This window comes from Wolffia australiana, chromosome 11 (genome assembly GCF_029677425.1).
Source record: "Wolffia australiana isolate 7733 chromosome 11, ASM2967742v1".
Taxonomy (NCBI): domain Eukaryota; kingdom Viridiplantae; phylum Streptophyta; class Magnoliopsida; order Alismatales; family Araceae; genus Wolffia; species Wolffia australiana.
In genome coordinates this window covers 7,830,036-7,844,273 of record NC_135845.1, presented here as the reverse complement: position 1 = coordinate 7,844,273, position 14,238 = coordinate 7,830,036, and the positions used below count along the sequence as shown (strand labels likewise).

The window sequence follows — 14,238 nt, the reverse complement described above, 5'->3', positions numbered from 1 at the left end:
CGTCATTTTCGTCATTCGTCACTGATTCATCATCATCACAATACCGTCATTCGTCCATTAAAAAATATGGAACAGAACGGACGTTCCGGTGACTGAACAGACGTCCTTCCCTCCCCTCCTCCTCTTCCAGCCCTTTTCCCATTCCGTCTCTCGCCTCTCTTCCTCTTTCTGTCTCCTGCCTCTCTCCCTCTCTCCGTCTCTCTCGCCTCTCTTCCTCTTCCTGGGCCTCTCGTCCGTTTTGCAAGGAGTTGGCCTGAACTGAAATTTACACAAATTTTTAAGTTTTCTAATTAATATATTTAAAATTTTCGTCATCCGTCATCCGTCGCTACGGGTGACGGATGACGAATTTGGAATCCTGGCAGAACTCATGCCACGTAGAGCAATAAGAGCCGTTGAATACAACGGCGGGGAGAAGGCCGAAGTAGTTTCTGGAAGCCGACCGATTCTTCTTCTTCTTCTTCTTCTTCGTCGTCGCGTAGGAGAGGAAAAGATCGGCGACAAGCTTGATAAAAATCTCATCTTTCCGCGAAAGGGGAAGAAGAATCCCTCCTATATATAGGCCGCGTCGCCGCGCCCAGAAGAGCAAGACTGAGAAGAGGAAGCTTCGAGCCATGGCGGGAGCGTCTCCCTTCCACCCTTTCCTCTTGAAGCCCCTCCCGATCGCCTCGGACGCGCGTTCCGCCATGATTTCCCCAATTGGAAGCTCTCCTTCGCTGAAACTCTCTTGCGGATCTGCCACCGTCGCCATTGCCAAGGGCGGAGGCCGAGCGGCGAGCTTCAGAGCCCGTGCGGTGACGGATGACGACGAGTGGGGAAAGGACGCCCCCGACGGGACGCCGGTGGCGGTGGCGGAGCCCCCCGTTCCGTCGGAGAGTCGGACTGTTGGATTGCTCAAGGGGCAGCTCAAGGATTTGCTCTATGGCACTGAGAGGGGTTTAAGGGCTTCGAGCGAGACGCGGGCGGATATCGTGGAGCTCATCACGCAGCTTGAGGCGCAGAACCCTACCCCTGCCCCGACTGAAGCCCTATCTCTGCTTAACGGCAAATGGGTCCTCGCGTAAGTTTTTCCTGTCTCTGTTTTCAATTTCGAAATCGAAATCATCCTGAAAAATTCAGTGATTCGGTGTTCTTCGGCGGATATTTGATCGGATAGTGAAGATACTATTGCCGTTTTTTTCAATTTCATCCTGATGGTGAAGATATTTGATCGGGGTTGATGGACGATTTGTATGAATGCTATGAATCTTATCGTTCTGTTTTTTTTTTATACTCGATTTCTTCGTGAAAATTCAACTGTTCAGTGTTCGACTGCAGATAAATGACCTGATGATGATGATGATTCTTATTGCTGTGTTTTATTTGATTTCATCGGTGGTAATTTAACAAATCTGGGATCGGTGAGGGATGAAACAGCTATATGAAGAAGCGTCATTTTCTTTATTTTCGATTTCAGCTTGAGAATGAAGATGAATCCGATACAATTTCTTTTAGGATTAACTCCCGTGAAAGAAGCGTTTCCCGGTTTGGAAGATTAGAAAGGCGCTGAAAGAAGTTGAATCAATCTGATCCTGGATCTTATAGTCTGATTTCATGTTGAGAGCTGAAACAACACGAAGGAATAAGAAACATATTGCTCCTTTATTATTCAACTTACTCCTGAGAATCAAACAATTAACAGATTGAATCAATCTCATCCCATGGATTATGAACAGGTACACGTCCTTTGTGGGTCTGTTCCCACTGCTGGCATCGAACAGGGTTCCTCAGCTGGTGAAGGTGGAGGAAATTTCTCAGACTATCGATTCGGAGTCCTTCACAGTACAGAATTCTGTGAGATTTGCTGGTCCTCTAGCCACCACCTCCGTCTCAACCAACGCCAAGTTCGAGGTCCGCAGCCCCAAGCGCGTTCAGGTTAGAAACACACTTTGCTCAGCAATACCGTATTCAAAGTAACAGTTTGGATGCGAGCGTATACTTGAGGCGATGTCAAAGTTACTTTGTGGTTTTAAAGGGGAGCGAGACAGGGTTCCAAGTACAGGAATGGCAAGTGCGTGATAGGGCAAGGCATTTACTCGCGATCGCATGTGTAACACGCGCAATAGCGAAACCCACCTTAAAACCGACGTTTTTGACCCCAAACGATTTTTGTATCATCAAAGCCTAAAACTCCGGTTTTAGGCGCTGTTTGTGTTTACAAACCACAACCTCTGTGAGGGGTTGTTTCCCCCTGGTGTATAGGATAATTTTCCCTTGGTATAGCTGTTTCCCCTGCCTTTGGAAGTAGGCAAGAATTTTGAAGATAGTTTGCCTATTCTGCAAGGAGTAAGGAAGCAGGATAGACAGTGGAAAACGGTTGAATATGGTTCATGCACCGATCTGGGCCTGTAGCTCCCACTGTTTTTTTTCTCACCTTTCCATTTTCTATTTTGCCGTTCAAGAACTGTTCTCTATAGACACCATGATCAAGGTCTCTATCGAATTGTTGGCTAAAACAGCTTCCAATTGGAACTTTGGCGTAGAACCTAGCTACTCAATGTGGGGTTCATCATCAAGAATGACGACGACGAAGAATCATTATCATCATCATCATGGATTTTTGATTTCGCAAGAGATGCCATTCATCCGTCAATTGATGATGAATCATTGTCATCTGGTTCCAACGGTCATCGTCGTCATTGTCATCCTCTGGTTTCCTAGCAAAGATAGAGTATTTGATCATACTGCTGTCTTCGTCATCGTCATCCAGTTGCCAAGTGTTCTCATCATCATTCATTTGTAGTAGACAAATTCATCATCATCATCCTCATAATCGGTCCAATAAACATGTAGATGATGATGACGATGACGGTGAGGAAACTCATTTATGATGATGAAGATGACAAACCGGCCTAGCTCTAGGAACATTAACTTATGATCTTGAAAGCAAAGGCCGCCATTACTGTGCAAAATTTTCAGGTTCCTCATAATTTTTGCTGATCTTTGGATCTGGATTTTCAGATCAAGTTCCATGAGGGAATTATCGGCACTCCACAGCTGACCGACTCCATTGTCATCCCGGAGAAAGTGGAGTTCTTTGGGCAGAGTGTGGATCTTTCTCCTTTTAAGGGGATCATTACTTCAGTTCAGGATGCAGCATCATCTGTTGCAAGGACCATCTCGGGTCGCCCCCCGCTGAAGATCCCAATAACAAACACCAACGCCGAGTCATGGCTGCTGACAACTTACTTGGATGATGAACTGAGGATCTCAAGGGGTGATGGCAGCAGTGTCTTTGTGCTTATCAAGGAAGGAAGCTCTCTTTTGAACTAGTGCTGGCCTAGTAAATAAAAGCCCTTCCTTTGTAACTACTGTTCATATATATATGGTACTTCATGTGTATGGAGGTACTTAAACTCCATGTATCTGAGGAAAAAATGTATATTATACCTGTAGTGAGCTAACTGGTTGTATGGCCCCCATCCAATTTCGTCTCTTTATGTCTCCATGAATAATCTGATTTGGATGGAATTAAGAAAGATTAAGTTAGCAGAGGACGGGTCCAAATGATATCTCTAATTGCTAAAATGTGTCAGATTTAGATGGATTACCTTCGCTGCTTTGTTGCACTTAGAAAGGTGTACTCTTAAACTGTTATCTGATGGCTTAGAATAAGATGGTGAACGGACATTTTGCTTGGGAGGAAGATTGTCATCATTCTTTTCTGAACTTGCACGAGGGGAACAGTGGAAAGGAGCATAGATAGATAATACTTATCCATCATTTTACAAAAATGTTAGCTTTATGGCTTAAAAGACACAGAGTTCCAAAGCATTACAAATTTTATGGCCATATGAATGTTAATTTGAACAAAGGTTTGAATGTTATCTATAACCAACAAAACTTTCAAAATTTAACATCTGGAAATAGATATGTAATCTGCTTTCTCTAATTTTCTCCATAGTGAAGCCCAACACTTTTATGTAATTCGATAAAGAAATATCTCTAAAATTTTAACACCTCTTTTAAGAGTATCTGCATTAATTTGAAGGTTATATATTGGAATTAGTTGGCCGTCCTAAGAATCCATGTCAGATCAAATAATATTTTTCTGCGTTGATACTGTCACTTAAGTAGAACAACATTATGGTAATATTGCTAAATGGGCCACATCAATGGTGTTAAATGTGCTAGGTCAATGACACATGATTTGATGTACTAGTCATTGGACTAACAGTTGGACACATTTTGGGCTCTATGTAGCTTTTGGTCTAATACCTACTTCTATATATTATTAAACCCTAAACAAAGGAGTGAAGTCATTGATTTTCTCTTTATTGGGTTCTTCCCTCACACCTCCCTCTCTACTCTTGTTCCACCCTCTCTGGAGTGGTCCTCATGACATGGTATCAGAACTCTAGAAGGATAACTTCTGAGGGATAAGGTGTAGCTACTTCAAGCTGATCATGATATCCAGCTTGAGAACTCTCTGCCGACCCACTGTGTACAAAGAGGAGACAGAAAAGTCCTGCCACCGCTTATGTGATGAGATTGATCTTCCCACTGATAGGAAGATTGACTTCATTGATACTTCAATACCATTATTTTACCATGACAACTTAAGGGACACTGGACCTCACTCTTACCCTAACATGAGAGTTTGCTCTCCTGATTGACTAGGAGGCAGTGCATCCTTTTTTGTTCTGTTTACATCCATGTGAAATCATTCTATTTCCTTATGTGGTCTTACTTGCACGCGTTCCCTTGTGGTGATAGTTCTTCTTTGCCATATAGTTGTTGTGGTATGATTTATGCTTTATCTTGCATTTATGTTATGGCCAGATAAGAATTGGGTGTTTCTTTCACTCATTTAGGAGAAACATGGTACGCACAGTTTCCTCAAACCATACCAAGAAAAATCTTCATTGGTCAAAATCTGTACCAGTGGATTACATACATACATGGAGCACTTCTAGCTTGAAGTCAACTCCTTCACTTGACCAATGATCCACCTTAAGATGCTGATCCAAGAATGACCTTCAAAAAATCAAGAGCAAGCTAAAAGCTATGGGACTTGTTGGATCAAACTCTTTGGCTACCTCAGGCAAACAACTATGCATCTCCACTGTTAGTAATTTGTCTCACAGATCTGATAGTTGGGTCTTAGACTCAGAGAAACGGATCATATGACCTATTTAAAATCGGATTTTATACAATATTATCAGTGCCACACTCCTAAGAAAGTTCAAACTTTACATTGCTTACTATTTCTGGCGTAGGCATTATAGATCTTTACCTGATTGGGACTCTAGATCATGCTTACATGTTCCCAAGTTATGGGTTAGTTTAATATATCTCAAAACAATAGCTTAAAACACAGCATATAAACTGATAATTGACGAAGTTAATGCCTCATGGTCTGAAAAGTTCAAGGGAGTGAGCCATGGACTAGCTAGACTCAAGAATGGACTATACTACTTGGGCTCTTCCGACCAGGGAAATTCATGCTTGTTGTCAGTTACAAGGGAGACAATGGTATCTAGGCCTTCATCATTACTCACGAAGGAGGACATGTTGGATTTTAAAGGCCTCAATCTGGTTGAACATTATAGAAGTATACATAATAGAATATTTTAATAAATTTTAATTCCATCAACAAATATATGAAATGAAGAACCTGTGCACGAATTTTATCTGTGATTTCTTGAATCCTAGAGCGAGACGAGCCGAGCTGCTCATGTGTGCAACCTCTAGATGTACACACGCAGTCCATGGTACATTGAATCTCCTCCTTCGTCTCGACAAGCTCCTTTCACCCTTCGTCATCATTATGCCATCCTGATCGCAAGGGGAATGGAGAGGAGCCATGAGGAGAAGGGAGAAGAAGAGGACGACTCCTGAACAATTCTGATTCGGGTGAATTTTGTTCAAGGACTTCCCTTATTTACACTAAGTAGTATGTTTCATTAAAGCCCTTAAAACATAAGTATATCTTCTAACCTCCAAAAGACCATTTGCGTGTGACCCTTAAGGTCCACGTATGGGTTTTGTTAATGACTCCAAAGGTCCAATAACCTTTATTGGCCTTTTAAAATAATTAACTGTATACTCATATAGATTAATTAACGTCAGATCAATTTAACTCAATTGATAGATCGAGTGTCCAACACGTGGGATGCCAAGCTACACCTTGTGCTCTAGAGGATACAAAAAAGCGTTTATCGATTCACTCACGGAACCTGTTCATCATTGCTTACTATGTATGTATAATCCCTCATCCATTTTGATGCTCATAGGATGACTTAGACTATGGTCATTTGTCAAACCCTAATCAGTCATCCAAGTTAGTATTGATGCGTTTGGAAATCATTTGAGCTTTCTTCTCCCATATTTCATTGCCTTGGCCAATGATTTAATTGCATCACCTTCTTTGAGATGTCTCCTCTTTTACCAAGGGTAGACGATCCCATCTAGACCACTTAATCCATCTTTGTGAACTTCTTGATGCACTTGAAATAAGACTATTTAGAATCCCATGATTAGGGACACATAGGTCATAGTCTTAATAAAATTGTCCATCCACAAAACGTCTTTGGTGTCTCAAGTTTAAGGACCACTTACACAATAGTGGCGTTAATGAACCTAATTGACAGTTTGGATCAACTCAGCGAACCCTTTCCACTAAAGAGCACCCACTATTTATCCTTCGTATCTCCACACTAATGGTTATAGGACTGGCCATACTCATCATATGAGTGAAACTAGATAGTGTTATTCTATCCGGATACTTTGATGTCTTTCTCGAGTATCCTTCGAATAGGAATATTTAGAACACATGCTTAAAAATTAGTGATCTCCATGGTATGATCTCATCATAGTTTCGTAAGTTTGATCATGTATTCATGGACTTCATTATAAGCATCACACGGACACTATAATGAATATTTTCTATTAATGAACATGGAACGAGATATGAAATGTGTGATTGGCTTGTCGACCACATATATGTCTATCATGATCGTCAAAGCCTAATCCATCATTAAATTAGTACTGATGTGGAACATGAATCATTGGAGAATGCCTTCTCCAATGTTCTTACTACCCTGGCTAGGGATTTTCTGCATCGTCTTAGTGGAGTCCATCTCCTCTTATAACGAGGGCATATGATCCTGTCTTGACCACTCAATTGTCTACGTGAGCTTCTCATTACAACCCGAGCTATGACTTGTTTGAATCCCATGATTAGAGGCTCGAAAGTCATAGTCAAAACATAGTCTTCTATTAATGAAATGTCCTTGATGTCTAAGGTCAATAGATCATCACTTATACAATTGGAACATGATTGACATTAAGGAATCATACCATTGCGAGATTCTTTGGATCAATCCAGTGCACTCTTTTTCCAAAGAGCACCACTATACATCTTTAGTGTCGCCACACTAATATTTTCAAGATCAACCATACTTAGCATTTAAGTAGATCAAATAGTATCATTCTATCCAGATAATTTGGTGTCCATCTCGAATGTCCATTGAGGAGTATTCAAAATGCATGATTAAAGGCTAGCAATCATTGTATTATGATCTCATCATGATACACTAGGTAATTCCAAGTATACATGGACTTCATTGTAAACATCATACTGAAATAATAATGAATCAATATTTTATTCCATGAATTTAAATAAAACATGGTGGTGTAATTTGGCTTGACGGCCACATAATATTCATTAGAATCCACAACGAACACGTTATAGAGAGTAAATTCCAATCCAAATATATTTTTAAATAATTTTTTAGGTGATTTATAGTTTTTATATTTTCAAATTTTTTTAAAGATCATAGTTAATGAAATAAATGAAAACTGGCCAACACTATTTTAAATAAATAAAATAAATATTTATTTTGTTTTAGATAACTGCTAGTAATTTAAGATGAATTTAGGATTTTGGGAGTTTTTAGGGAAATAAATGAAATTTAAGGTTAAAGATAACATTTGGTTACACTTCTTCTGGTACAATTTGCAAGGCAATGTGGCAAAAATGGGCCAATAGGTAGTGGATGAAAATGTTATAACTTTATCTACATGAGGAATTTTAGAGTGATGTTTGATGCGTTGGAAAACTTGAAGTCTAGGATATCATTGGTTATTTTTACTAGATAAAATGGTGATAAAGTTCAAATAAAACATTCACGAGATCACCCAAACCTTCTTGTCACTTCCCCAAGGGCTAAACAATGCTCTTTATCCAAGTGAAGATCACCCTTGAGCTCTCTCTCCCAAAATATTATAATACAATAATGTATCAAATAAATCTGATGCACTAGTACTCCAAAAACAAATTGAATTTAAGGAGCAGAAATCCAAGATGCGATACAAAGAAAAGGGAGAAGAGATTAAAGAGAAATACCCAAACTCTCCTAATCATTGAATTTAATTCCAAGAGTTTGGAGGGCTAGGATTACTTTGTTTTCATCTTGGATCTACATTCCCTCCTTCCAGATTTTAAAGCAGGCCTTTCAAATTCGAATTGTGGGTTATTTCCACAAGCACACCTTTAGTTAATCTGGTTTTTAAGGAGGTTTTAATGGGCTTCTAGAGTTGGCTTATTGTGTATTGGGCCCCTTCTTATTATCTATGGTATGACTTGTCTTTCTCCTTTTCTCTCATTTGTATCCTCAATTCACCATTGTATTTACATAAGTCTTGTTTTTCAAATAAAACTCTAAGAAGGTGTGAGAAATCCACTTGACTTTAAGGAGTCAAGTGGAGTTATTTTAAAAAATCAATAATATATAAAAAATAGAGATTAATAAAATAAATCATAAATTTCTCATTTTATCTTTAAATGGTGAAAAATACAAGAGAAAATCTAAAAAGATGTGAAAAAAATAAGTATAAAAGCATAATTTTATTGATCTTATTTGATGTTATTAACCTTATATGCTAAATCTAGACAAAATGATTGCCTCAGATGTACCAGATCCTGTCCTAGTCTCCAGTCGAGAAAGTTTAAGGAGTACTCTCCATGATTCCACCAATAGAAGCAAGTGTCATCTTCTACCATCATTCCGAAGGCACTTTGTCAGGACTCGTCTTTGAGATCCATATTGTGAGGGTTAACCGGTTCAAATCCCATATTCTTGAAGATTCCAGAATTATCTAAAAATTTCTAGACTATTCTAGAATCTTATGGCGTCCTAGAGACTATCCTAGAAGCTAATGTATCCTTCTAGAAGGATGTGAGTCTTTCAAAATGTTCTGAAACAGTGCAGAAATCTTCTGGAGAGAGACATATCTAGAGGATTCCATGGAGCTCTATGAAATGAGGTACCTGTCTCATCATGAATGGGTGGGATTCTGGAAGAATTCTGAAGAGCATTCTTGTGAGAAACCTTTGGGGGTTCAAGCTTAGCTAATTGAAGATTTAGAGAAGAGTAGGGGACAACATAGCATCTTGCAAAGAGGCTTTTATTCTCTACCATGAGAAATAAGTCCAGTTGGTTGCCAATGGGTGTGCACACTCAAGTATTGTGTAGATGGTCAAATAGAATGGTATAAAGCACACTTCTCAAGGATATAACAAAAATATAATGTTGACTTTATGGAGACATTTGTGCCTGTAGCCAAAATGAATTGTGTACATAACATCAATTTATTTGCTGCAATGTGTAATTGGATTCTTTTATATTTTGATGTAAAAACCCCATCCTTCAAGGACAACAATTGGCAATGACATACCTTATGGCTAATTGTGTCCCCATTGAAAGGCACTATACAAACTTAAACAATCACCCCCGACATGGTTTGAATGGTTCACTCAAGCCATGAAAAACTTAGACAACCAAAAGCAAATGGGGATCATTCAATCTGACACCACCGTTCTTCTTCTGATAAGCCAAAACATTAGGGTTGAATTATGCAATTTTATTATCCCTTATTGTTTTTGATTTTAGCTTGTACAATAAAATCTATAAAACCTAAAATTAAGATGTATAATGATAAGTATAGGTATCGTCTTAGGGAAGCTAGTAAGGAATTCAATTAGTGATCTACTTGAATAATTTGACCCTAATTAGAGTTAATTTAATCTTCAATGAAGATCAAATTACCCTAATTAGATTAAGAATTTAGAAATGATGGTATAATAGATGGGAAAACTAGAAGAATTAGGGATCTCTAAATTGACTTCTTTGATCTAATAAAAAGCATCAAAGGACTCAAGTAGTGGGGTTAAGAAGGAGATTTGATTTTGGTTGTTTTAAGGGAATAGGCTATCCAAATTCGCTAACTACTACCCATAAATACAATCTAATATATCCTAGAAATTGACCCTTTTATAATTGTTTTCTTAATTTGCAAGTCGAATGGCTAGATCAATTTCATAATCTCTCCTCTTAATCCTAATAAGGGCTTGTACATACTGCTCAAGCCAAGCGATTTAGAAATGTACACCAAGGTCAACAGGAAAAATTTCAAATTTCACTAGCACATAATCCAAATTAAACTAAGTTCCAATACAATGAAGCAAAAAAGTACCAAATACAGATGATCCAGGTTGGTTCTCCTCTCTATCTTGCAGCTGTGAAAGATCTCCATCCAGAATGACCTCTTCATCTCGAATTTCAGCTTTTATACTCGGGTTAAATGGTAAAATTTATAATTTTACCCCCAATAATTAATAAATTGTTATCCATCAATGTAGGCTTGATCTGAATGATTCAACTGCATATATAGAAAGAGGAGACCGAGATGAGCAAATCCATAAAAATTTCACCCCAATCCAACTTCAGGTTCAAAAGTTATTTATAAATGAAAATTGACCAATCATGTGTTGATCTCCATTGGCTGGAGAATTTTAGACACAAATTTTGGTGTTCTTTCTCGGCTGAAATAAGAAAGAAAAAAATAAAAAAACACAATATACATATCACTACGTACTTACCTGTACGTTTGTATGACCGCCATCCAATCAAACATCGCCACATCACCTCTCGTGCATGCACTTTTTATGCGCCACACGGGAGGTGCACTTACTGCCCACAAAGAAGAATTATATGTGGATAGCATTTAGGCAATCGGATTTGCTTCCGACGGCCGAGATTTGGCAGCGTGGTCACCTGATATCCAACTCTTGGAGTTTTGCTGATGGCGCGACGCCGCCCCAAGGAACGTCTTCGGAGACATCACCGTCGCCAACGACACCACCGCCAACTCACGTTCAGTCTACCCGGCAATCCAAGGCGACAGCGTGAATGCCCTGATTCAAATATCCGGGGTAAGGGCATATCATCTTTGTTTTCTCTGTAGTTTTCATCCGAGTCTCTATCCGTATTTTCCTGCATTTTCCACCGTCAGCCTTCGTGTTTTATATCATCGTCCACCTTCTCTTGTCTATTATTTCCTTTCCTTTCCTTTTCCATTGTAGTGAGGGGAAGTCCATTCTATAAGGACTGCCCTTACCCCCCCCCCCCTTTTTTTATTTCCCTAATGGGCCTTAAACCCCTCTGTTTCCTCTCTTTTGGGGTGTAAGGGGCCCATTCACGTCCTTCCCTATAAAAGGAAAGGATGGGCACCCTAACAGGTTGGACTTGTTTGTTTTCAGAAAAAGAATCTTTTTGTTGAGAAAGGAACAGGTCCCGCTCCCAGGAAGAGAAAAGAGGAAAGGGCTGAAGGAAGAACTCAAGTGGCGAGAAGGAACCCTTGGCGGAGAAGGGGAGGGGACGTCGCTTCCCTGGATCTCCCTTACCCGAAGGCAACCTTCCCCCTTGTCATGCAGAGACTGCAACAACGTTGCCGGTTTATTTCAATGACGGAATCGTTAGCTTGCATCGGCCCGTCTGCGCTCGAGACGTCTACTGCTCCTCGCGGGACCCGTTTGACCGTGAATGGTCGCCGAAGACCTCGCCCGTGTTGATTCACATCGCTCAGGGCGAGCGTTTGGCTATACTGCGACGGGGAGGACGGACGATCGGGAGAATTCCTGTTCGCGCTTCTTCTCTTCTCCCTCGATGGAGGCCCTGTTCGGATGCAAATCCTATCGGTCGAGGACATGGGTGCCACACCCCCCCCTGGGGTAACCGACTAGGTCGGTAGCCAGACGACCTGCCTGAGTCCACGGCACTAGGGCTTCGGCCCTGCCCATGCTCTAAATCCACGACAGACCGTGAGGCACTTCCCGTGTAGTTCTGCTGCCGCTCGCAGGGGCCGAATGCTCAAGTTGGGGACCAATTTCCCAACTGTGCCGCCCCCTCCAGCACTCCCACCAAGAGTGGTTGACTCTGCTGAATTTCTACGTGAATCAATTTTGGTGTTGAGACACCGCCTTTGCGCAGCCCCTCCTCAGCTGTCCCCTAATCATTTGCTCCAGCCGAGGCTGTCACACCTCGCCGGCACCTTCCATGGCAGCTCTCCTCTCCGCCTTCACCCCACGACTGCTCGGACACATTAGTGCAGAAGGACTCCGACCCGTGGGCCCGGACGAGGTACATCGTTTCCTGGCCTGCATGTCTCTTATTTTCTGCAGTATATTCTCTGATTGATTCCACCACGCTCGGGTTAGATATAGGTGAGAGGGATAGGTTGAGTGTGAAATAAAAAATCTTGAGCGTCTTTTCTTGGTACAAGTCGGGCTCGCCCGTCACATATGGGCATCCTAGCGGAGTTACTCCGTACGGCGTCGTAGTTGTCCTCGTCCCTTCGGACGAGGCTCGAGGGGTCTACCCTTCCACCACCGGGTGACTCCTTCAGCCCCGGGAGTCAGTACTCCTAGCTAGTCGGCACTTGCACGTACCAAATTCGTCGCATCTTGCATTGCAGCATAGTATATTTTCCATTTAGGACTTCCAATCGGACGATTCCATGCCGTAGTCCGATACCAATATCATTGACCGGCACTGGACCATCATATTCGGTGCCGAGTGGACGACGTCTCTGACGACGTCCGACATCATTTGCGCTTATGTCCCTGCTAAAATATGCATGCGCAAATTGACGCTGCCCAAAAGTATTTATATATGTGCCCCTCCACTTTCTTTCTCCTCCATATTTCCTTAAAAAACTGTAGAAAAAATCAAAGAAATATTCCAACTAATTCAATAAAACCCTGGAAATATTTTTATTGGATTTTTACGCCTTCAATGCGTAATAGAATATATTTGCAAACATAACTTCAGAAAAGTCCCTCCGACTTTAGAAATGGCTTTAAAACTCCTATCTTCCTTATAAATATTTCAATTTCTATTAAAAAATTCATCGGTTTCTCAAATAAATTCCCAAAACATTTGATAAAATTCTAGAAAATTCAGTAATTCACCCACATTAATTAACATGAAAATTTATTTTTAAACCTGTCATTTTCCTTTAAATAGAATTATTCCACGGTTAAATAAATTCCATAAAATTCATAAATTAACAGAAAACTAGGGAAAAATCAGAAATTACTTTGAAAAATTAATTGACATGTAAATATATGATAACAACCCTATTTTAAACATTCTAAATGCATACAATTGTGCTAATTACTTGAATTAGATACCGAATTTAGAGTGTTATCAACTTCCAATAGCACAGTTATTCTGATTGTATACGTTCACAACATCCTTATAATGGATAATGATACAACAAATATTGACATCAACATATTGGGAGAGCTTAAATATTTCATGGGTATTGATATATCCAAATTTAACCATGCATTTTATGTTTTAAAGGTTCTATCTTATGTGAAACACTGAATTATGATACACTAAAGCTGTAAACACTATCTAAGGTAACCTGCACGCTGCAGCCACATCTATAAGATCTAAGGCAACCTAAAGGTCACATGTGTAACTACATACCCACCTATGGCTACCTGGTTTGAGAGGTAATCTGAGTGTCAATAGCCATGTGTGTGCATGAACAGAAAATGTTGTGTTTTTTGAAATTCAATCGGCTCACCATTTCGCAATTGGATAAACCCATTATCATTTTCAGTTGAAATGCAAGCTGAGCCAAGGCACATAAAAAGAAGTTAACCAAGGCCATCTTGCCCCCATGTTAACAAAACAAAGATAGAAACTGACTTTTGGACTTCAAGCTACCTGGGTCTATCTTCTTAACAAAACAAAGTCAGAATGGGCTTTCTTTAATATAAATAAATTAATCTTGATAGTCTATCTTCTTAATGAATATCTAACATTCAAAATTCATTGCCACCTCTTAAAAGCTCCTCTTTTCTCTTTTAGGTGCCAAGCTCTACATGGATGAATGGAAAAC

At 40.1% G+C, this 14,238-nt stretch overlaps 1 protein-coding gene across 1 annotated transcript; it reads left to right on the top strand.

Moving 5' to 3' along the window:
* Positions 1 to 470: 470 nt before the first annotated feature.
* LOC144709189 (putative plastid-lipid-associated protein 2, chloroplastic) lies at positions 471 to 3,443 on the top strand. Its single transcript, XM_078582635.1, has 3 exons — positions 471 to 1,060; positions 1,716 to 1,914; positions 3,001 to 3,443. The coding sequence occupies exons 1-3, from the start codon at positions 615 to 617 to the stop codon at positions 3,310 to 3,312; spliced, it is 957 nt and encodes a 318-aa protein (XP_078438761.1). The 5' UTR covers positions 471 to 614; the 3' UTR covers positions 3,313 to 3,443.
* The last annotated feature ends 10,795 nt before the right edge of the window (positions 3,444 to 14,238 follow it).